This window comes from Hemiscyllium ocellatum, chromosome 44 (genome assembly GCF_020745735.1).
Source record: "Hemiscyllium ocellatum isolate sHemOce1 chromosome 44, sHemOce1.pat.X.cur, whole genome shotgun sequence".
NCBI classification, from domain to species: Eukaryota; Metazoa; Chordata; class Chondrichthyes; order Orectolobiformes; family Hemiscylliidae; genus Hemiscyllium; species Hemiscyllium ocellatum.
In genome coordinates, this window is record NC_083444.1 from 11,144,570 (window position 1) to 11,168,114 (window position 23,545).

General features: G+C 46.1%; 1 protein-coding gene across 3 annotated transcripts in view; it reads left to right on the forward strand.

Moving 5' to 3' along the window:
• The first annotated feature begins 218 nt into the window (after positions 1-218).
• The window catches only part of ppp1r35 (protein phosphatase 1, regulatory subunit 35), a 30,603-nt gene continuing 7,276 nt past the window's right edge, over positions 219-23,545 (forward strand). The window contains exons 1-3 of one of the 3 annotated variants that reach the window (XM_060854614.1): positions 219-511; positions 13,390-13,603; positions 17,781-18,240. In XM_060854614.1, coding sequence (XP_060710597.1) covers positions 13,394-13,603; positions 17,781-18,240 — 670 coding nt within the window. In that variant the 5' untranslated portion in view covers positions 219-511; positions 13,390-13,393. Of the gene's footprint in view, positions 512-13,335; positions 13,604-17,780; positions 18,241-23,545 lie in introns of all 3 variants that reach the window. The other 2 variants (XM_060854613.1, XM_060854612.1) reach the window with 2 other exon arrangements.

Genomic DNA, 23,545 nt, shown 5'->3' on the forward strand with positions numbered 1-23,545 from the left:
TCCCGCGCTGATTGGTCGACGCCACTATCCATCATTCGCAAACCCTGCCTGCCTTCCGCGTCGATTGAGTGTTCCCCCTTTCCGGTCACCGTGGGTGTCGATACACGGGTCGCACAACCCCTCCCCTCGCGGATTGGTCGTCACCGCTATCGATCATACTCAAGCCCCACCCCCTTTCCCCTCGCCGATTCGGTCTTGCTGCTGTCATTCATCCTGCCGCCTCTTCCTCCCCTCCCACTGAGTGACGTCGACTACGTTCGGGTCCCGCCCTCTTTCGCGGCGCTGCAGCCCAGGCGACAGTTGGCCGCCCGCCGTTGCTGGGGCGACGGTGACTAAAAGTTTTTAAAATTTAAACGGAGAGAGGAGAAGACTAAACCCCAGCACGGCGTTCCCGATATTATAGTGTCTTGACGATTTGGAGGCGATCCCGTCGTCGAAAGTGACCAAAAAGTTGTCAACCGGCAGCCGGGTCAAAGGTCAGGGGCAAGAGACATGATGGAGACAGATTGAGGTAAATGACACAGAGAGGAGGAGGAATACAAATACAGTGTATACCTTATAAAACACTGGTGTGGTCTTAACAGGAATGTCTGTCCAATTTCTGGGTGCAATGAGGAGGGAGGACAACGTTCCCTGGGGGGTGATTTGTTTTTTTTTCCCCCCCCTGGGGCAGAGGGCTGACTTAAAAGAGGTTTATAAAATCATGAGGGGCATGGATAAGGTGAGAGGGGAATGATTGAAAAGGGACCCGAGAGGCGTCTTCTTCACGCAGAGGGTGGTACGTGTATGGAATGAGCTACCAGAGGAAGTGGTGGAGGCTGGTACAATTGCAACATCTAAAAGGCACCTGGATGGGGATAAGATTAAGGTTAGATTCGCCCGCACCCAAGAGTAACCCACCCAGACCCATTTACCTCTGACGAACGCACCTAAGACTATGGGCAATTTAGCACGGCCAATTCACCGTTGGACTGTGGGGGGAACTGGAGTACCTGGAGGAAACCCACGCAGACACAGGGAGAATGTGCAAACTCCACACAGACAGTGACCCAAGTCCGGAATCGAACCTGGGACGCTAGTGCTGTGAGACAGCAGTGCTAACTACTGAGTCACCGTGCCACCCCAATAAGAGTACGAAGGGTGCTGGCAGGTGGGACTAGATTGGGTTGGGCTATCTGGTCGGCATGAATGAGTTGGACCAAAGGGTCTGTTTCTATGTGAGAGCAAACTGTTTTTACTCTAGATGTTAGATTTGATTTATTGTTGTCATCTGTACCAAAGTACACTGAAAATTGAAAAAATTGCAGATGCTGTAAATCAGAAACAAAAACTGAAGTTACTGGAAAAGCTCAGCAAGTCTGGCAGCATCTATGAAGGGAAATCAGAGTTAATGTTTTGGGTCCGGTCACCCTTCCTCAGAACCTAAGTACAGTGAAAAGCTTTCTTTTGCGAGCAGTACAGGCAGATCACAGCAAACAAGGACATACAGATCAGAGGGTGCTTAGACACAGCAAGTTTACATTGCACAGGAGGTCATTCAGTCATACAGCATGGAAACATAACCTTCGGTCTAACCAGTCCATGCCAACCATAATTCCAAATAAAGTTAGTCCCACTTGCCTGCTAGTCTGCGAAGGAAAATCAATGTTAACATGATCAACATTATTTGAAGAACAAGAGTCCATTAAGCAGTCTAATTACAGCGGGGAAGAATCTGCTCTTGAACCTGTTGGTGAGTGTGTTCGAGCTTCTGCCTGACGGAAGAGGTTGGAAAGAGGGGTCTTTGGCAGCCTTTCCACAGCAACAAGAAGTGTAAATGGAGTTTGTTGAGTTCCCCTGCTCTCCTAGAGGAAGGGAAAGCTTCTCCTGATGTTGGCTTGAGTGTTGTAATGGATGTGCATTGTAGTGGACATTGAACACCCAGGCAAAGGGAGGCTGGATGGAGGAGGTATGTCTGTGGTTGGGAGGCGAGTGGCTTGAAGGATGGTGTCTTAAGGAGATATGGGGGGTGCAGCAGCAGGGAGGTGATAGGATGGTAGCAACGAGGTTGAATGTCCAATGTAGGGGAGGTGGCAGGGAGGTTGATGGGAAGGTATGGGAGGCATAGCAGGACGATGTATCGGGAGAATAACAGAGAGGTTGAAGGGAATGTATGGGGTGTGGTGGGGAGATGTGGTAGGCAAGGAGGTGTTGGGGGGAAATGGGAGGTGGAGGGGAGTTGTGGGATTGGAAGAGGTGCTGGTGGTAGAGATGTGGTCAGCCTAAGCTTTAGCCTCACATATGAGTCAGACGCACCCCAATGCAAGAAACTAAACCCTCCGGTGACTCCAATGGTATGACTGTATGGGTGTTGTCAAGTCACAGGTGCTGACTTTCAGATGAGACATGACACTGAGGCATTATATCCCTTTTGAGTGGACATAGGAAGATGTCGTAACGTTATCAGAAGGACAGTGGAAGGTGGGCAATCGTCTAGATGTCTTGGGGGCCAGACCTTTCTCTTATTTGGTGTGGCACAATGGCTCAGTGGTTAGCACCGCAGCCTCTCAGCACCAGGGACCCAGGTTTGCTTCCAGCCTTGGACGACTGTCTGTGTGAAGTTGGCACATTCTTGTCGTGTCCATGTGGGTTTCCTCCCACTGTCCAAAGATATGCAGGTCAGGTGGATTTTCCATGCTAAATTGCCCATAGTGTTAGGTGCATTCGTCAGAGGAAAATGCATCTGGGTGGGTTACTCTTCAGAGGGTCAGTGTGGATTTGTTGGGCCAAATGGCCTGTTTCCCCACTGTAGGGAATAGAACATGGAATTCAATGTAGCTAAGTGCGAAGTCGTTCACTTTGGTAGGAATAACAAGATGATGGATTACTGGGCTAATGGTTGGCTACTTGGTAGTGTGGATGAGCAGAGGGATCTTGGTGTCTATGTACACAGATCTCTGAAAGTTGCCACCCAGGTATATAGTGCTGTGAGGAAGGCATATGGTGTACTGGGCTTTATTGGCAGAGGAATTGAGTTCCGGAGTCCTGAGGTCATGTTGCAGTTGTATAAGACTCTGGTGAGGCCTCATCTGGAGTATTGTGTGCAGTTTTGGTCGCCATACTATAGGAAGGATGTGGAAGCTTTAGAACGAGTGCAGAGGAGGTTTACCAGGATGTTGCCTGGAATGGTAGGAAAATCTTATGAGGAAAGGCTGAGGCACTTGGGGCTGTTCTCATTGGAGAAGAGAAGGTTTAGGGGAGATCTGATAGAAGTGTATAAGATGATTAGGGGTTTAGATAGGGTCGACACTGAGAACCTTTTACCGCTAATGGAGTCAGGTGTTACTAGGGGACATAGCTTTAAATTAAGGGGTGGTAGGTATAGGACAGATGTTAGGGGTAGATTCTTCACACAGCGGGTTGTGAGTTCATGGAATGCCCTGCCCGTATCAGTGGTGAACTCTCCTTCTTTATGGTCATTTAAGCGGGCATTGGATAGGCATTTGGAAGTTATTGGGCTAGTATAGGTTAGGTAGGATTCGGTCGGCGCAACATCGAGGGCCGAAGGGCCTGTACTGCGCTGTATCCTTCTATGTTCTATGTTCTATAACATTACAGCGCAGTACAGGCCCTTCAGCCCTCGATGTTGTGCTGACCTGTCATGCCAATCTGAAGCCCATCTAACCTACACTATTCCATGTACGTCCATATGCTTGTCCAATGACGACTTAAATGTACTTAATGTTGGCAAATCTACTCCCTTTGAAGGCAAAGCATTCCATACCCTTACTACTCTCTGAGTAAAGAAACTACCTCTGACATCTGTCCTATATCTATCACCCCTCAATTTAAAGCTATGTCCCCTCGTGTTTGCCGTCACCATACTTGGAAAAAGGCTCTCCCTGTCCACCCTATCTAACCCTCTGATTATCTTAAATGTCTCTATTAAGTCACCTCTCAACCTTCTTCTCTCTAATGAAAACAGCCTCAAGTCCCTCGGCCTTTCCTCGTAAGACATTCCTTCCATACCAGGCAACATCCTAGTAAATCTCTGCAACCTTTCCAAAGCTTCCACATCCTTCTTATAATGTGGTGACCAGAACTGTACACAATACACCAAGTGCAGCCACACCAGAAGTTTGTACAGCTGTAGCATAACCTCATAATTCCAGAACTCGATCCCTCTACTAATAAAAGCTAAAACACTGTATGCCTTCTTAACAGCCCTGTCAACCTGGGTGGCAACTTTCAAGGATCTGTGTACCTGGACACCGAGATCTCTCTGCTCATCTGCACTACCAAGAATCTTACCATTAGCCCAGTACTTGGCATTCCGATTCCTCTGACCAAAGTGAATCACCTCACACTTGTCTGCATTAAACTCCATTTGCCACCTCTCAGCCCAGCTCTGCAGCTTATCTATGTCTCTCTGTAACCGACAACATCCTTCGTCACGATCCACAACTCCATCAACCTTAGTGTCATTTGCAAATTTACTAACCCACCCTTCTACGCCCTCATCCAGGTCGTTTATAAAAATGACAAGCAGCAGTGGACCCAACACCGCCCCTTGTGGTACACCACTGGTAACTGGACTCCAGGATGAACATTTCCCATCAACCAACACTCTGTCTTCTTTCAGCAAGCCAATTACTGATCCAAACTGCTACATCTCCCACAATCCCATTCTTCCGCATTTTGTACAATAGCCTACTGTGGGGAACCTTATCGAACGCCTTGCTGAAATCTATATACACCATATCAACTGGTTTACTCTCATCTACCTGTTTGGTCACCTTCTCAAAGAACTCAATAAGGTTTGTGAGGCATATCCTAGCCTTCACAAAACCGTGCTGACTATCCCTAATCAAATTATTCTTTTCTAGATGATTATAAATCCTATCTCTTATAACCTTTTCCAACACTTTACCAACAACTGAAGTAAGGCTCACTGGTCTATAAATACCAGGGTTGTCTCTCCTCCCCTTCTTGAACAGGGGAACCGCATTTGCTATCCTCCAGTCTTCTGGCACTATTCCTGTAGAAAATGACAATTTAAAGATCAATGCCAAAGGCTCGGCAATCTCCTCCCTGGCTTCCCTGAGGATCCTAGGATAAATCCCAAATGGCCCAGGGCACTTATCTATTTTCACACTCTGCAGTATTTCTAATACCTCTTCCTTGTGAACCTTAATCACACCCAGTCTAGTAGCCTGTATCTCAGTATTCTCCTCGACAACATTGTCGTTTTCTAGAGTGAATACTGTCGAAAAATATTCATTAAGTGCTTCCCCCATTTCCTCTGACTCCACACACAACTTCCCACTACTATCCTTGATTGGCCCTAATCTTACTCTCGTCATTCTTTTATTCCTCAAATACCTATAGAAAGCTTAGGGTTTACCCTGATCCCATTCACCAACAACTTCTCATGTCTCCTCCTGGCTCTTCTGAGCTCTCTCTTTAGGTCTTTCCTGGCTACCTTGTAACCCTCAAGTGCCCTAACTGAGCCTTCACATCTCATCTTAACATAAGCCTTCTTCTTCTTGACCAGAGATTCCACTTCCTTCGTAAACCACGGCTCCCACGCTCTACAGCTTCCTCCCTGCCTGATAGGTACATTCCTATCTAGGACACACAGGAGCTTTTCCTTGAATAAGCTCCACATTTCTAATGTGCCCATCCCCTGCGGTTTCCTTCGCTATCCTATGCTTCCTAAATCTTGCCTAATCGCATCATAATTGCCTTTCCCCCAGCTGTAACTCTTGCCCAGTGGTATACACCTATCCCTTTCTATCACTAAAGTAAACAGAACAGAATTGTGATCGCTATCATCAATGTGCTCACCTACTTCCAAGTCTAACACCTGGCTGGGTTCATTACCCAGTACTAAATCTAATGTGGCTTCGCCCCTTGTTGGCCTATCCAAATACTGTGTCAGGAAGCCCTCCTGCGCACACTGGACAAAAACTGACCAATCTATAGTACTCGTACTATAGTGTTCCCAGTCAATATTTGGAAAGTTGAAGTCCCTCATAACAACTACCCTGTCTCTCTCACTCCTATCGAGAATCATCTTTGCTATCCTTTCCTCTACATCTCTGGAACTATTCGAAGGCCTATAGAAAACTCCCAACCATGGTGACCTCTCCTTTCCTATTTCTAACCTCAGTCCATACTACCTCAGTTGACGAGTCCCCAAACATCCTTTCTGCAACTAAAACTGTCCTTGACCAACAATGCCACACCATCCCCTCTTTTACCATTTTCTCTGTTCTTACTGAAACATCTAAATCCTGGAACCTGCAACAACCATTCCTGACCCTGCTGTATCCATGTCTCCGAAATGGCCACAACATCGAAGTCCCAGGTACCAACCCATGCTGCAAGTTCACCCACCTTATTCCAGATGCTCCTGGTGTTGAAGTAGACACACTTCAAATCAACCTCTTGCCTGCCGGTGCCATCTTGCGTCCCTGAAACTTGATTTCGGACCTCCCTACTCTCAACCTTTTCTACACTCAAACTACAATTTTGATTCGTACCCCCCCCCCCCCAGCTGGATTAGTTTAAACCCACCCCATTAACCTGAGCGAATTTCGCCCCCAGGATATTGGTACCCCTCTGATTCAGATGAAGACCATCCTGCTTGTAGAGGTCCCACCTATCCCAGAAAGAGCCCCAATTATCCAAGAATCCAAAACCCTCCCTCCTGCACCATCCCTGTAGACACATGTTCAACTCCTCTCTCTCCCTATTCCTTGGTTCACTAGCACATGGCATGGGCAACAAACCAGAGACAACAACTCTATCCGCCCTAGCTCTAAGCTTCCATCCGAGCTCCCTGAATTTCTGCCTTAAATCCCCATCTCTCTTCCTACCTATGTCGCTGGTGCCGATGTGGACGACGACTTGGGGCTGCTCCCCCTTCCCCTTAAGGATCCCATATCTAATCCAATGTTCCTTCTGGAAACATAGATGCAGAAAAGATAAATGAGAACGGTTCTAGCGATTAGGGATTTTAGCCCTGTGGCTAGTTTGGAGAAGCTAGGGTTGTTCATCTGAGAAAACAGAAGGCCGAGAGGAAATTTCAGCGACATGTTCAAAATCACGAGGTTTCTGAGCTGTGTGAAAACTGTTCCTATTGTAGGAAAGATTTAAGGTGATTGGTGAAAAAAACGTTGGAGTCTTTTCAGATGGCTCGTAGTTAGATATTGTGGTGGAGGCAGATTCAGTTGAGGCTTTTAAAGAGGGAATTGGATCATTGCCTGAAGGAAAAATATTTGCAGGGCAACAAGTAACTTGCAGGGGAGCGGGATTAACTGAGCTCCTGTCTCAGAGCCAGCACAGACTCATTGGGCTAAATGGCCTCTGTCACTGCTATTGCCATTTTGTGATTTAAATTCAAATCCGGGGAGGGAGACATTTAGTAACCATAGCCTGGGGTTTTGAGGGGATAATGGATTTCTTTTCGGCTTTGGAGCCACAGCCCGTGCTCTGATATTGTGCTGCTCCTTTTCTTCACGTGTTTAAACTTTATTTCTTTGTGATAAAGACCTAAATGCAAACAAAAACATTATTTAATCTCCTCTTGGGGAAGTAAAGGAATGAAGCTGTGATTCTCAATCTGTCAGGAATCAAAACTGGGTGTTGCATTTTTAGAAACTGCCAGAGCCGCATCTGTTGAGAAATACGCAATGCAGGAGGAAGCCATTTGGCCCATTTAGTCTGCTGGCTCCTTCAAAGACATTTCCATATAGTTACACACCACATGGAACTGTGCTACTTTGCAGTTTACTTACAGCCCTGTACAACTTTTCCATTTATTTATCCCTTTTTGAAAGTTCTTATTAAATTTAGTTCTAGCTCTCAACCACTCGCTATATCTAAATAACAATTCTCCTTTCTTCTCACGCTGATTATTTTGCTAATTAATGTAATTCACTGAATTTTTATAGCACAATAGGAAGCCATTTGGCCCATCATATTCACACTGGTTGTTTGAATATGCATTATGATATAGTGCCATTCTTCCTTCTTTTCCCCATACCCTTGCACATTGGATCTGTTTAAATAATTATCCAATTCCCTCTTAAACTCCTTGATTGAACATGCTCCCTCCACACTTTCAGACACTGCATCCTGGTATCCAACTACTCGCAAATGACCATATGTCTTCTCACATCACATTACTACATGTGCAGATCACTTCCAACCAGTTCCCTCTTGTTCTTGATCAGTTTAGGAGCAGGGATAGTTTCTCCCTAACTACCCCTTCATGATTTTAAAAGCTGCAATCAAATCCCCTCCTGGCCTTATCCTTGTCTAAGACAAGCAGTTTCAACGTCAACGATTCATCTTTGTGAACTTTCTCATCGATGGAACATTTCTCATAAAGCTCTTTGGAGTTCTCTACCCCAGAGAGTCGTAGTGCTCAATCTTTGTGTCTATTGCAGACTGGGATTTGTAGATTTTCTGACATGGGATTAGAGTGCAAATCGAGTTAAGGTCTGACACTAGTCATGCCCTGAAGAAGAGTTTTTAGACTCAACATTAGCTCTGTTCCTTGTCCCACAGAGTTGCCAGCCTGCTGAATTTCTCCAGCATTTTCTGTCTTTCTATCAGCGATTATCTGAATGATGAGGACTGATATGAACTACTCCTGCTCCTGTTTCTTAGATTCCCAGTGCACTGTGCAAGCATAAATAGAGAGTGTTAACAGAATAATGCACTATGTAGAGCATCACAGCCAACGCCCAATCGTGATGCACATATGAGAGTCCCTGGGTGGTGATTGGGTGCAGGAGGCTTTGCTGACTTCCCTCTCTGCAGCTCAGGAGGCTGAACCTGACTGTCGTGCTCCAGTAGCTAATCTGTGACCAAATTTCCCACCCTCCATGGTTTTTTGAGTGAAGTTCAGTTTTTTTTAAGTCACCCAGATTCCTGAATTTCTTAGCCAATAGCCAGGCTATGGCTATCAATGCATGCATGGTACTTAGTTGAGGAACAAAGGTGCAAAAATGCAAAAGTTGCTATCTGAGATGCACACTCCAGCAGCAACTTCACAAAAATGATGTCTTGTTGAAAACAGCTACTTGTCACCGTTTTGGGCAGCACGGTGGCTCGGTGGTTAGCACTGCTGCCGCACAGGGCCAGAGCTCTGGGTTCAATTCCAACCTCAGGCGACTATCTGTGTGGAGTTTGCACATTCTCCCTGTGTCTGTGTGGACTTCCTCCAGGTGCTGCGGTTTCCTCCCACAATCCAAAGATGTGCAGGTCAGGTGAATTGGCCGTGCTAAATTGCCCGTAATGTTCAGGGTGTAAGTTAGATGCGTTGGTCACTGGTAAATGTAGAGTGGTAGGGGAATGGGTCTGGGTGGGTTACTTTTCGGAAGGTCAGTGTGTACCTTTTGGGCCACAATATAGGGGCTCTATGAATACTTATTTCAAGTGGTATTAAATTCCTGGACTTGCACAGTTCAATACAAACTAAACCCACCAAAGAAGCTGAAGTTTTCTCCATTTCAGTTTATGTCATAGAGTCATACAGCATGGAAATAGACGCTTCAGACCAACTCATCTGTGCTGATCAGACATCCCAATCTGACCTACTCCCATTTGCCAGCATTTGGCCCATATCCCTCCTTAACCCTTTCTATCCATGTGCCCATCCAGATGCCTTTTAAAATGTACCAGCCTCCACCACTTTCTCTGGCAGCTCAATCCATACACGCACCACCCTCTGCATGAGAAAATTACATCTCAGCTCCCTTTTAAATCTTTTCCCTCTCACCTTAACCCTATGCCTTCTAGTTTTGGACCCCCCCCCCTCCCTAGGATAAAGCCTGTGGCTATTCCCTTTATCCATGCCCCCTCATGATTTTATAAACCTCTATAAAGTAAGTCCTAATGCCATAACAAGTGGTAATAGCTGCTCATTAACCTGTCTTAACATTGAACATTCACAGTTGCAATTAAAGTGTCATTCTTTCAGTTTTTAGTGATTGTTGGAAAATACTAAGTAAAAGTTTTTAATTAAAATTTGGAAAAAAAAGTATCATGTCTATTGTTTCTATTATCTTGCCTTTTTTCCCCTCTCAGTACTTCTCTTTGCAAATTTTATTTGACTTGGAAGTCAACTCCTCTAATTTATACTCCCTTGTTCAGTTCACTAAGACCCGGGTGCTCTTTGGACATACCTGTTTCCACCAGACACACCTGCAAGGGGGTGGGGTGGGGAGTGTGGTGAAGCTGGAATCCTTGGAGGTGAAGGACGCGGAGTTGTCAGTAGGTCACCTGTGATTGGCGCCGTGTAGAGTGTTGCTCAGTTTGTGTTTTTGAGAGTCTCAGTGGTGGCTCTCCACCGGTCCCATCGAACATCACAAAGAACGGTCAGTTAGTAAAATGTCTCATGATATTAATTTAAATAACACGTTAAATGGGTGATCGTCTTCTTACATGTACAAACGTACAAATTAGGAGTCTCAAGCTTATGTCATTGTCATTCAGTGAGGTTATAGAATCTCTACAGTATGGAAGTAGGCCATTCAGCCCTGAGGGTGGGCTTGAACCTGAGTCCCTAGCTCTATGAGGCACCAGTGTTAACCACTGTGCTGCCCAGATGTCTGATCTTACTATGAACCCAACTTACTTCCCCATCCACCAGCTTCAATCTTAGACTCCCTTGTTTAATTAAGAACCTGTATTAAAATGTTCAATATGTTGCCGTGCGAAAGAGAATTCCACATACAAATAGAGTCATAGAGATGTACAGCATGGAAACAGACCCTTCGGTCCAACACATCCATGCCGACTAGATATCCCAACCCAATATAGTCCCACCTGCCAGCACCAAGCCCATATCCCTCCAAACCCTTCCTATTCATATACCCATCGAAATGCCTCTTAAATGTTGCATTTGTACCAGCCTCCACCTCAGGCAGCTCATTCCATACACGTACCACCCTCTGCATGAAAAAGTTGCCCCTTAGGTCCCTTTGTATCTTTCCCCTCTCACCCTAAACCTATGCCCTCTAGTTCTGGACTCCCCAACCCCAGGGAAAAGACTATTTATCCTATCTATGCCCCTCATAATTTTGTAAACCTCTATAAGATCACCCCTCAGCTTCCAAAAGTCCAGGGAAAACAGCCCCAGCCTGTTCAGCCTCTCCCTGTAGCTCAGATCCTCCAACCCTGGCAACATCCTTGTAAATCTTTTCTGAACTCTTTCAAGTTTCACAACATCTTTCCGATAGGAAGGAGACCAGAATAGCATGCAATATTCCAACAGTGGCCTAACCAATGTCCTGTACTGACACAAAATGACCTCCCAACTCCTGTACTCAATACTCTGACCAAAAAAGGAAAGCATACCAAACACCTTCTTCACTATCCTATCTACTTGCGACTCCACTTTCTTGGAGTACAGGTTCATAGCTCCTTGGTCTCTTTGTTCAGCAACACTCCCTAGGACCTTACCATTAAGTGTATAAGTCCTGCTAAGATTTGCTTTCCGAAAATGCAGCACCTCGCATTTACCTGAATTAAACTCAATCTGCCACTCCTCAGCCCATTGACACATCTGGTCAAGATCCTGTTGTAATCTGAGGTAACCCTCTTCGCTATCCACTACACCTCCAATTTTGGTGTCATCTGTAAACTTACTAACTGTACCTCTTATGCTTGCATCCAAATCATTTATGTAAATGACAAAAAGTAGAGGGCCCACACCGATTCTTGTGGCACTCCACTGATCACAGGCCCCCAGTCTGAAAAACAACCCTCCATCACCACCCTCTGTCTTCTACCTTTGAGCCAGTTCTGTATCCAAATGGCTGGTTCTCCCTGTATTCCATGAGATCTAACCTTGCTAACCAGTCTCCCATGGGGAACCTTGTCGAACGCCTTACTGAAGTCCATATGGATCACATCTACTACTCTGCCCTCATCAATCTTCTTTGTTACTTCTTCAAAAAACTCAATCAAATTTGTGAGACATGATTTCCCACGCACAAAGCCATGTTGACTATTCCGAATCAGTCCTTGCCTTTCCAAATACATGTACATCCTGTCCCTCAGGATTCCCTCCAACAACTTGCCCATCACCGAGGTCAGGCTCGCCAGTCTATAGTTCCCTGGCTTATCTTTACCGCCCTTCTTAAACAATGGCACCACATTTGCCAACCTCCAGTCTTCCAGCACCTCACCTGTGACTATCGATGATACAAATATCTCAGCAAGGGGCCTAGCAATCACTTCTCTAGCTTCCCACGGAGTTCTCGGGTACACCTGATCAGGTCCTGGGGATTTATCCACCTTTAACCGTTTCAAGACATCCAGCACTTCGTCCTCTGTAATCTGAACATTTTTCAAGATGTCACCATCTATTTCCCTACAGTCTATATCTTCCATATCCTTTTCCACAGTAAATACTGATGCAAAATGTTCATCTAGTATCTCCCCCATTTTCTGTGGCTCCACACAAAGGCCGCCTTGCTGATCTTTGAGGGGCCCTATTCTCTCCCTAGTTACCCTTTTGTCCTTAATATATTTGTAAAAACCCTTTGGATTCTCCTTAATTGTATTTGCCAAAGCTATCTCATGTCCCTTTTCACCCTCCTGATTTCCCTCTGAAGTATACTCCTATTTTCTTCATACTCTTCTAAGGATTCACTCGATCTATCCTGTCTGTACCTGACATATGCCTCCTTTTTCTTAACCAATGCCTCAATTTCTTTAGCCATCCAGCATTCCCTATACCTACCAGCCTTCCCTTTTCACCCTGACAGGAATAAACTTTCTCTGGACTCTTATCTAATTTCTGAAGGCTTCCCATTTTCCAGCCGTGCCTTTACCTGCGAACATCTGCCTCCAATCAGCTTTCGAAAGTTCTTGCCTAATACCATCAAAATTGACCTTTCTCCAATTCAGAACTTCAACTTTTAGATCTGGTCTATCCTCTGTGAACCTATGTGACAAATAAAATTCTCACCTCTGCCTTAATAGTCTGAGTACTTGACCTATTGTAACCTCTTAGTTTTAAAATGTGTCTCCAAGTCTCTCCCAAAAGGGAAACATACTGTCAGGATCCATGATGTCAAACAGGGCCAATATCCTATTTATTTCAATAAGATCACCTCTCTGGTTTCTGTTTAGATGCCATTTCTCTCGCTTCCCCCAACTTCAAGCCTCAATGTTCGACCATCTACTCCACCTCCCACAGAAATTGTTCGAGAGTAAAGAGATGGTAAAATGTCTACCGTCTATTATTAATATCTCTCAGTGTAGCCAGATTTTGAGGAAGGAAGGACTGTAAGTCGAAGCTTTATCGACCTGTTCCTCTTCCCATGTTGGCAGGTATTCAGATTCCCTGCTGTTGAAGATGAAGACAGATACTTTGACCTACCCTAGAAAGATGTACGCCCCTCAGAACTATGCGGATGAAGACAGTCTCCCCGTTCGGGCGGTGCCAAGACCGCTGGATGTAGAGCCAGTTCGGATGGACTCCCTCTCTGACCTGGATGTGTCCCTGACACCCGACAAGATTGGCAAGTCCGTGGGAATACTGAAAAAGCGAGAAGGGCCAGGCAGCGATGTGGCAAGCAGGAGAGTCAGCCGGCGGCAGGTAATTACATTGCCCCCTTCCGCTGAACAATATTAACATATTCCAGGGACCCTCCTTGCGCCGGTCATAATTAACACATTCTAGAGAACCCCTTTCCCTATGGGCAATATTAACACATTCCAGGGACCCCCTTTCCCATGGGTAATATTAACACATTCCAGGGACCCCCTTTCCCATGGGTAATATTAACACATTCCAGGGACCCCCTTTCCCATGGGTAATATTAACACACTCCAGGGACCCCCTTTCCCATGGGTAATATTAACACACTCCAGGGACCCCTTTCCCATGGGTAATATTAACACATTCCGGGGACCCCCTTTCCCATGGTAATATTAACACATTCCAGGGACCCCCTTTCCCATGGACAATATTCAGACATTCCAGGGACCCCCTTTCCCATGGGTAATATTAACACATTACAGGGACCCCTTTCCCATGGGCAATATTAACACATTCCAGGGACCCCCTTTCCCATGGGTAATATTAACACACTCCAGGGACCCCTTTCCCATGGGTAATATTAACACATTACAGGGACCCCTTTCCCTATGGGCAATATTAACACATTCCAGGGACCCCTTTCCCATGGGCAATATTAACACATTCCAGGGACCCCCTTTCCCATGGGTAATATTAACACATTCCAGGGACCCCTTTCCCATGGGTAATATTAACACATTCCAGGGACCCTTTCCCTATGGGCAATATTAACACATTCCAGGGACCCCCTTTCCCATGGGTAATATTAACACATTCCAGGGACCCCTTTCCCATGGGTAATATTAACACATTCCAATGACCTCCCAACTTCCCCTAATCAATGTTAGCACTTTTCAAGAGGCCCCCTCCTTCCCCCAGCTAATGCTAACGCGTTTCTAGGACCCATTTCTCTTTGGACCATATTAAAGCATTCTGGTGACTCCCTTCCCCTGGCCAATGTTTCCACATTCCAAACTGCGCCCGTCCACAATCACTATCAACGCACTGGCAGAGAGCCTTGAACTCTGTATACAGTCAGGGTCGAGATCCCGACTGAAGCTCTTGAAGGTTTGGCGTGGGTCTTCCAAGAACATCTCAATATGCTTTGTTAATTCCTCAGATCCCAGGCAGGCACTGTGAGTACAGACACATCGAAGTTCACTCTGTGCCCATTTCCTATGGAGCATTCAACTGGTCACGTATTCAGGACTGTGTATATAGGCAGCTTTCTTGTGCAGAATTGACAGCACAGGAACAGGGTACCGAGCCCAAGTGGTCCACACAAGTGTTCATTCTCCATGCAAGCCTCCTGCCACCTTCAGTCAGCACATCATTCCACTCTTTCCTTCTCCTCTCGCATGGGTTTATTCAGCTTCTCTGTAAATGCATCTAGACCATCCACCTCCCTGTGGCCAAGAGTTCCCCATTCTCTCCACTCTGGGCAAAAAGTTTAATTTATCAGTGACTCTACTGTGCAGTTCAAACCCTTAGCCCCTGGCACCCCAGGGACGTTCTACAGATGCTGAGCTAGACCAGGCCATTCTGTCTATCAAAGCAGTTCCATCCAGAATTCATACGGTCATTCCATCCCTAGAGGTCTGACTGTGGAATTGTAAATATTTATTGGTGGGCTTTAGCTTCTGGTATGCACCAGATACTTGTAGATTTGTGAGAAGGACTTCAGAGATTTATTCCACAACACTACCAACTGGCTGGAGCCCATTAGTATTTGTCCAGGCCATTCCAATTTCTTTTGTTTCTTCCTTGAACAAAAATAATTTAAGTCATAAGAGTCACACAGCACAGAAACAGATCCTTTGCTCCAACTCGTCCATGCTGACCAGATATCCTAAATTAATCTAGTCCCATTTCCTAGCATTTGACTCATGTACCCATCCAGATGCCTTTTAAATGTTGTAATTGTACCAGCCTCCACCTTCTCCTCTGGGAGCTCATCCCATACATGCACCACCCTCTGCATGGAAAAAGTTACCCCTTAGGTTCCTTTTAAATATTTCCCCTCTCACCTTAAACCTATGCCATCTAAGGCTGTACATTTGCTCACTGAACTGATAGGTTTGTGCTCAGACATTTTATCGCCATGCTAGTTAACGTCATCAGTGAGCCTCCGGTGAAGTGCTGGTGTTCTGTCTCGCTTTCTGTTTGTGTGCCTTGGTCTGTTAAGGTGGGTGATAACCGTTTCCGGTTTTTTTTCTCAGAGGTTGGTAAATGAGGTCCAGATTGATGTGATTATTGATGGAGTTCCAGTTTGAATGCCAGGCCCTAGGAATTCCCGTGCACGTCTCTGTTTAGCCTGTCCCGGGCTGGATGTGTTATCCCACTCAAAATGGTGTCCTTCTTCATCTGTGCGGATTTGGACCCCATTTACCAACCTCTGAGAATATGGACAGGAAATGATATCACCCATTTTAACAGACCAAGACACACAAATAGAAAGCGAGACAGAACACCAGCACTTCACCAGAGGCTCACTGATGACGTTAACTAGCATGGCGATAAAATGTCTGAGCACAAACCTATCAGTTCAGTGAGCAAACGTACAGCCTTAGATGGCATAGGTTTAACATGAGAGGGGAAAGATTTATAAGGAACCTAAGGGGTAACTTTTTCCGTGCAGAGGGTGGTGCATGTATGGGATGAGCTCCCAGAGGAGAAGGTGGAGGCTGGTACAATTACAACATTTAAAAGGCATCTGGATGGGTACATGAGTAGGAAGGGTTTAGAGGGATATGGGCCAAATGCTAAGAACCGTCTGAGAACAAACCTAGCAGCTCAGTGAACAAATTTACAACTTGAACCTCAACCTGAGGTACAAATCTTCTCAAAAATTCATTATGCCTTCTAGTTTTGGGCTCCCCTACTCTGGGAAAAAGACTTTGGCTATTCACCCTATCCATGCCCCTCATGATTTTGTAAACCTCTATAAAGTTAGCCTCCAATGCTCCACGTAAAATAGCTCCAGCCTCTTCAGCCTCTCCCCATAGCTGAAACTCTCCAACCCTGGCAACATCCTTGTCAATGTTTTCTAAACCCTTTCAAGTTGAACAATATCTTTCCTATAGCAGGGAGACCAGGATTGAATGCAGTATTCCAGAAATGGCCGAACCAATGTCCCGTACAGCCGCAACATGACTTCCCAACTGTTATACTCAATGCACTAATCAATAAAGACAAGCATACCAAACCCTTCATCAATGCAAACACAAGCTGGACTCTTCAAACTGTGTTTTAGTCTGGCTCCTATATTGTTTCGTACTGCAAGTTGAGGCTAGGTGTAGTGATCAGAGATGGGTGTTTTAAGACAGCTTTACTAGGTCACCCGATATAGTCACATCCCCAATTTGAAGTTAGTTAGTTACAGTGTGGAGACAGGCTCTTCGGCCGCAGACACAGGGAGAATGTGCAAACTCCACCCAGACAGTTGCCTGAGGTGGGAATTGAACCCGGGTCTCTGGCGCTGTGAGGCAGCAGTGCTAACCACTGTGCCACCCACTTGTATTGTTATTCTGGCTATAGTGCCATTATAAATTCTGAGAACCCCGTCTATCAGGGGGAATTGGCCAAGATAAACATGTAACATTGTAATGACAACATTCCAAAAGTGGTGATGCCACAGCACTGTTGCTGAAGAAACGGTGTGTTAAATTTACACAGGCAGTTTACTATGTCACTGCAGGCATGCTCATTTATCATGGAAGAAGCTGCCAGGAAGTGGCTGCATACATTAACACATACCCACTTGCCTCCAGCAATAATCCCTGTTGTAATATGTCTCTTCTTTCTAACTCTCAACCCTCACTCATTTCTCAGAAAATATGTCAATATTCCTATAGTAAAAAAGATACCTAAGGGCTGATTTTCCAGATGGGTGTCCATAAGACATAGGAGTGGAAGTAAGGCCATTCGGCCCATCGAGTCCAATCCGCCATGCAATCATGGCTGATGGGCCTCAACATAAAACACTAAATGTCTGAGAGTGCTGAGATATGATGGCTGTGTGGTTGTTGCCACTTCAATGGGCAAGCAACAAATATGGTGCAGAGACAGGTTCTCAGTCTCGCAGTTGTGTGTGCCAGTGGGTGAGAATCTGGGTCACAATGTGGGTTGGACAGTTGGCCATCAGATGACTGTGGAATGTCTGATTTTAGAATTCTAAACTTCTTTCCATTTGCAGGTACGGTTTGACACTGACCCTGGCTCGGAGGGCTCTGACAAGAAAGCATTAATCCCAGGTGACCCAGACCACCAGGAAGACGGCACAAGCCCTGTGGACACAGCTCCGGAATTGGCTTCCGAGGGGACGGAATCGAACGTTCAGACTGTGACCAATCCATCCTCCAGCAACGAGAAGGCTAAAGGCCCCAGAGACCACGGCGACTCACGGAAGACCAGAGCAGTCAAAGCAGCCAGGCCAAGCAGGGCTTGCAAGCCCCCTCGGCAGGGAGGGCTCCTGGGGGGTACTGAGGACCATGGGGCCCCTCCCCTTGCCATCCCGGAGTATAACACCACCCTGGCATTGGGGCAGGAGCTTCAGCAGCTGAGGAAAGCAGGCTTTGATGCGAAAAAAGCTGCCGCAGAGCAGCTGAAGAGGTCGTCGGTGACAAGGAATTGCGTAGAGGGGAAAGTGTCGGAAGGTAAAGATTGGGATGCAAGGGAATAGATTGCGTGGGCACTATGCGACTCAGTAGCTCAATGGTTAGCCTGGCTGCCTCAACGCCAGGGACCCTGGTTTGATTCCACCCTTGAGTGACTGTTTGTTTACATGTTCCCCTTCATGTCGCCGTGGGTTTTCTCTGGGTGCTCCCACTGTCTAAAGGTGTGCAGGTTAGATGGATTGGCCATGGGAGATGCATGGTTCCAGTGATAGGGTGGGGAATTGTGGGCCTGGTGGGGGATACTCTTCAGAGGGTCATTGTGAACTTGATGGGCTGGATGGCCTGCTTCCATATTGTAGCGATTCTGTGATTGAGTGAATGAGTCCAGTTTGCTAAAAGCTGAACTGGTCAGGGAATCTGCCTTGGTGTTCAATGTGGGGTAAGCACAGGATAAAAACATAGTTATCAATTTGTCAGAACAGACGATTGGTTTCTGTACAAACTGGATGAGACATTTTGGGGCAAACGAGTTAAACTGGCCTATTGGTGACCACATAGTCAGTGAGGATTGTCCTAAAAACCCATCTGGTTCACTCATATTCTTCAGGGAAGGAAAGCTACCGTCCTCACCCAGTCTGCTCGACAGATCCACAATGATGTGACTGACTCTTAACTGTCCTCTAGGCAATTCGGGATAGGCAGTGAATGTTGATCAAGCAAGTGATACCCACATTCCATGAGCAACAAAAAACTATGTGATGATTTAATTGAGGTAGTTAAGGTAATTAGAGGGCCACTTGGAGACCATAGGCTTTTAGTTTAGTTAATATGTCAGCATAGGATGGACCAAATGGCCTGTTCCTGTGCTGTAATGTTATTTGTTCCTTGTTTGTAGGATTCTAAGGTAGATGGGGATAGTGAGGAATGATGGTCAGTAATAGTCATCAGTCATGATCTAACTGTAGGTGCAGCAGGCTTGATAGACCATATGGCTTCCTCCTCCTTCCCTGCCTGGCCTCTCCATAGTGTTGGCTGTTTATTCTTCTCCATCTCGTCCTGTAACTTATCCATTCCTCTCCCGATCTGTTGCAGTTTATGGCAGACCCATGTCCATCACTCACTTCCCATGTTCTCTCTCTCTCTCTCTATCTATCTCTCTATCTCTATCTCTATCTCTCTCTCTCTCTCTCTCTCTCTCTCTCTCTCTCTCTCTCTCTATCTCTCTCTCTCTCTCCCCCCCCCCCCCCCCCCCACTATCTGCTACAGAAAACCAGCCTGCTTCCTCCACAGTCCTCACTGAGCCACTAACTGCTGTCCTCATCGCTGCACACTCATCTCTGCATCTCATTCATGCCAAGTCATCAATTCTTTCATGATATTGTCCACATTTCTTATTTTCTGCTTTTAACCATGGGCTTATTTGCTATAAGGAGAAGCCTGGGTACTCTAGACCAGTGAGTCTGACATCAGTATTGTGCAAGTTGTTGGAGGGAAATCTGAGAGATAGGATTTGCACGCATTTGGAAAGGCAAAGACTGATAATGGACAGTCAACATGGCTTTGTGTGTGGGAAATTGTCTCACTAAGTTAATTGAGTTTTTTGAGACATGACCAAAAGGTTAGATGAGGGCAGAGCAGTCAACATTGTCTACGTGGACATTACTAAAGTTCTAACAAGGTTCTGCATGGTAGACTGGTTAGTAAAGTTAGGTCACATGGGACTCAGAGGGAGCTTGCCAATTGGATACAAAATTGGTTTAATAGGAGACAGAGGGTGGGTGGTGGAGCATTGTGTTTCAGACTGGAGGCCTGTGACCAGTGGGTCCCAGTGTCATTTTATATAAACGATTTGAATGAGAATTTAGGAAGAATGCTTCGTACATTTGCAAATGACAGCAAAATTGGTGAGGTAGTGGACAGTAATGAAAGTAATGTAAGATTACAGCGGTATCTTGGTCAATTGAGCCAATGGGCGGAGGAGTGGAAGATGAAGTTTAATTTGGATAATATTAGGTATAAAATTTTGTAAAACAAGCAAGGACTTATACAGTTAATGATAGGGTCCTGGGTGGTGTTGTCAAACAGAGAGACCTCGGAGTTTGGAAGCACCGTTCCTTGAAAGTTGTGTCACAGGTAGTCATGGTGTTGAAGAAGGCACTTAGCACACTCGCCTTTATTACTCAGACTACTAAATATTGGAGTTGGGACATCATGTTGCAGTTGTGCAGAATGTTGGTGAGGGCCTGTTTGGACTATTGTGTCCTGGTCAGGTTACCCTGCTGTGGGAAGAATATTATTAAATTGGAGAAGGTTCAGAAATGATTTACAATGATGTTGCTGGGACTGTTGTTTGTGTTATAAGGAGATGCTGGATAGACTGGAACGTTTCTTTCACTGGAGCGTAGGAGGTTGAGGGGTGACCTTATAGAGGTTTATAAAATTATGAAGGTGAATAGTAAAGGTCTAGGATAGGGGAGTTCAAAAGTAGAAGGCATATTTTTAAGGTGAGAGGAGAAGGATTTAAAAGAGACCTGAGGGGCAACAATTTGACACAGAGCATGGTTTGCATGTGCAATGAACTACCATAGGAAGTGGTAGATGTGGGGAGAGTTACAACATTTAAAAGACTTTTGGACAGGTACACGAATAGGAAATGTTCAGAGGGATATGGGCCACATGCAGACAAGTGGGACTTGGTCAGCATTGATGTGTTGGAACGAAGGATCTGTTTCCATGCTGTATGACTGTGTGGCTGTATCCAGTGCTGGGCCAGGCCAATCTTTGCTGCTCATCTGTTAATTACCTTGGAGATGATGAAGGTGAGCTGCCGACTTGACGTGCTGCAATCCACATGCTGGAGGGACACCCACACAGTGCTGTTAGGGAGGGAGTTCCAGGATTTTGACCCAGCAACACTGAAAGAACGGTGATATATTTCCAAGTCAGGATGGCGAATAACGTGGAGTGGAATTTGCAGGAGGTGGCGTTCCATGTATCTGTTGCCCTTGTCTTTCTAGGTTGTGGCTTTGGAAGGTGCTGTTGCAGGCTTCTGGGAGAGTTGCTACAGTGCATCTTGTGGATGGTACACACTGCTGCTACTGAGTGTCGGTGACGGAGGGAGTGGATGCTTGCGGACGCCAAACCAATCAAATAGGTTGCTTTGTCCTATGTTGAGCTTCTTGAGTGTTGTTGGAGCAGCCCCCATCCAGGCAAATGGAGAGTATTGCTTTTGTTGTCAGTAACAAAGTCAGTCTTGCAATAGCCTTGTCACTCTGTCATTAGAATGTTTTTACTTGCAGGAACAAGTCACCACGGAGCGTGCAGATGTGATGTAATCGTTTCATGTTTTCACTTCTTGCAAAGGGGATGGTTGCATCTTTACTGTCTGTTAATGGTGACCAGCTGCAAACTTTTATTGCTGAGGGTTATCTTCCCTGCAGAATTTCTTACAAGCTGTGGCTGTTCCGAAAGGGTCAGATAGCATCCGGAATGGCCTCTGTCAATTGGGCTGTTGCAGGGTCCTAATGTCTGCCCAATGTATTTGCCACACGTCTGTGTACTCGCTGCACAGAGTGGGTATGTCAGACAACACTGGACAAGGGTATGACACGTTCGCGAAGCACGGAGCATAGGCAGGGTTATGATGCGTTACGATCTGGCCCAATAGTGTTACAAACCCGAGGGGCCGAATGGCCACCTGTTTGTTGCTCGTGTGCCATTCTACTGGCTGCAGTGAATGAAGTTCTAAACTGATTTGTGGAGGTCTTAGGATGTGGGAAAAGAGCTATTTCCACATGGCAAGGGGCTAGGAGAGAAAGGATAGCACTGATAGAAGATGAGATGGTCAAGCCCATTCTCGCAGGAGGGTGAGGGTGGGGCTGGGGGAGAGAAAAAGGAGAGTGTGAGTAAAAGGAGAGAAAGGTGAGGGTGGAAAAGCCAGTCACTTATCTACCTTTTGTTTTCTTGCCTTTCCTCGGATTTGGAACTGAGCGCTCCAAATATTTCCTTCACCTAACAGCAGTTAACCTCTGATTAAAAGCAGAAATTGGTGAAAATTTAGGAGCGGGAGGTCATGTTGCAGCTGTACAGGACGCTTTTGGAACACTGCGTGCAATTCTGGTCTCCCTGCTATAGGAAAGATGTTAAATTTGAAAGATTTAGAAATATGTTGTCAGGGTTGGAGGGTTTGAGCTGTTGGGAGACACTGAATAGGCTGGGGCTGTTTTCCCTGGAGCATCAGGGGCTGAGGGATGACATATAGTAGTTTATAAAATCATGAGGGACATGGATAGAGTAAACAGCCATGGTCTTTTTCCCAGGGTAGGGGAGTCCAAAACCTAAAGGGCATATGTTTAAGGTGAACAGGGAAAGATTTAAAAGGGTCGTAAGGGAGAATCTTTTCATGCAGAGAGTAATGCATGTATGGAATGAGCTGCCCAGGGAAGTGGTGAAGGCTGGAACAATTACAACATTTAAAAAGTATCTGGATGGATATTTAGAAAGGAAGGGTTTAAAATGATATAGGCTAAATGCTGGCAAACAAGACTAGATTGGGCTAGGATGTCTGGTCAGCATGGACGGGTTGGACCAAAGGGTCTATTTCTGTGCTGTACAACTCCATGTTTAGCAGTGTCTGTGGAGAGAGAAGCAAAGGGGACATTTCAGGTTGTGACCTTTCAATAGAATAGGTGGGTGAACAGATGTTGTTGCATGTTCAGGAGCTGAAAATGTGTTCCTGGTTAAAGCGCAGCAGGTCAGGCAGCATCCAAGGAACAGGAAATTCGACGTTTTGGGCATAAGCCCTTCTTCAGGAATGAGGAAAGCGTGTCCAGCAGGCTAAGATAAAAGGTAGGGAGGAGGGACTTGGGGGAGGGGCGATGGAGATGTGATAGGTGGAAGGAGGTCAAGGTGAGGGTGATAGGCCGGAGTGGGGTGGGGGCGGAGGGGTCAGGAAGAAAATTGCAGGTTAGGAAGGCGGTGCTGAGTTTGAGGGAATCGACTGAGACAAGGTGGGGGGAGGGGAAATGAGGAAACTGGAGAAATCTGAGTTCATCCCTTGTGGTTGGAGGGTTCCCAGGCGGAAGATGAGGCGCACTTCCTCCAACCGTCGTGTTGTTATGTTCTGGCTATGGAGGAGTCCCAGGACCTGCATGTCCTCGGTGGAGTGGGAGGGTGAGTTAAAGTGTTGAGCCACGGGGTGGTTGGGTTGGTTGATCCGGGCGTCCCAGAGGTGTTCCCTGAAGCGTTCCGCAAGTAGGTGACCTGTCTCCCCAACATAGAGGAGGCCACATCGGGTGCAGCGAATGCAATAGATGATGTGTGTGGAGGTGCAGGTGAGTTTGTG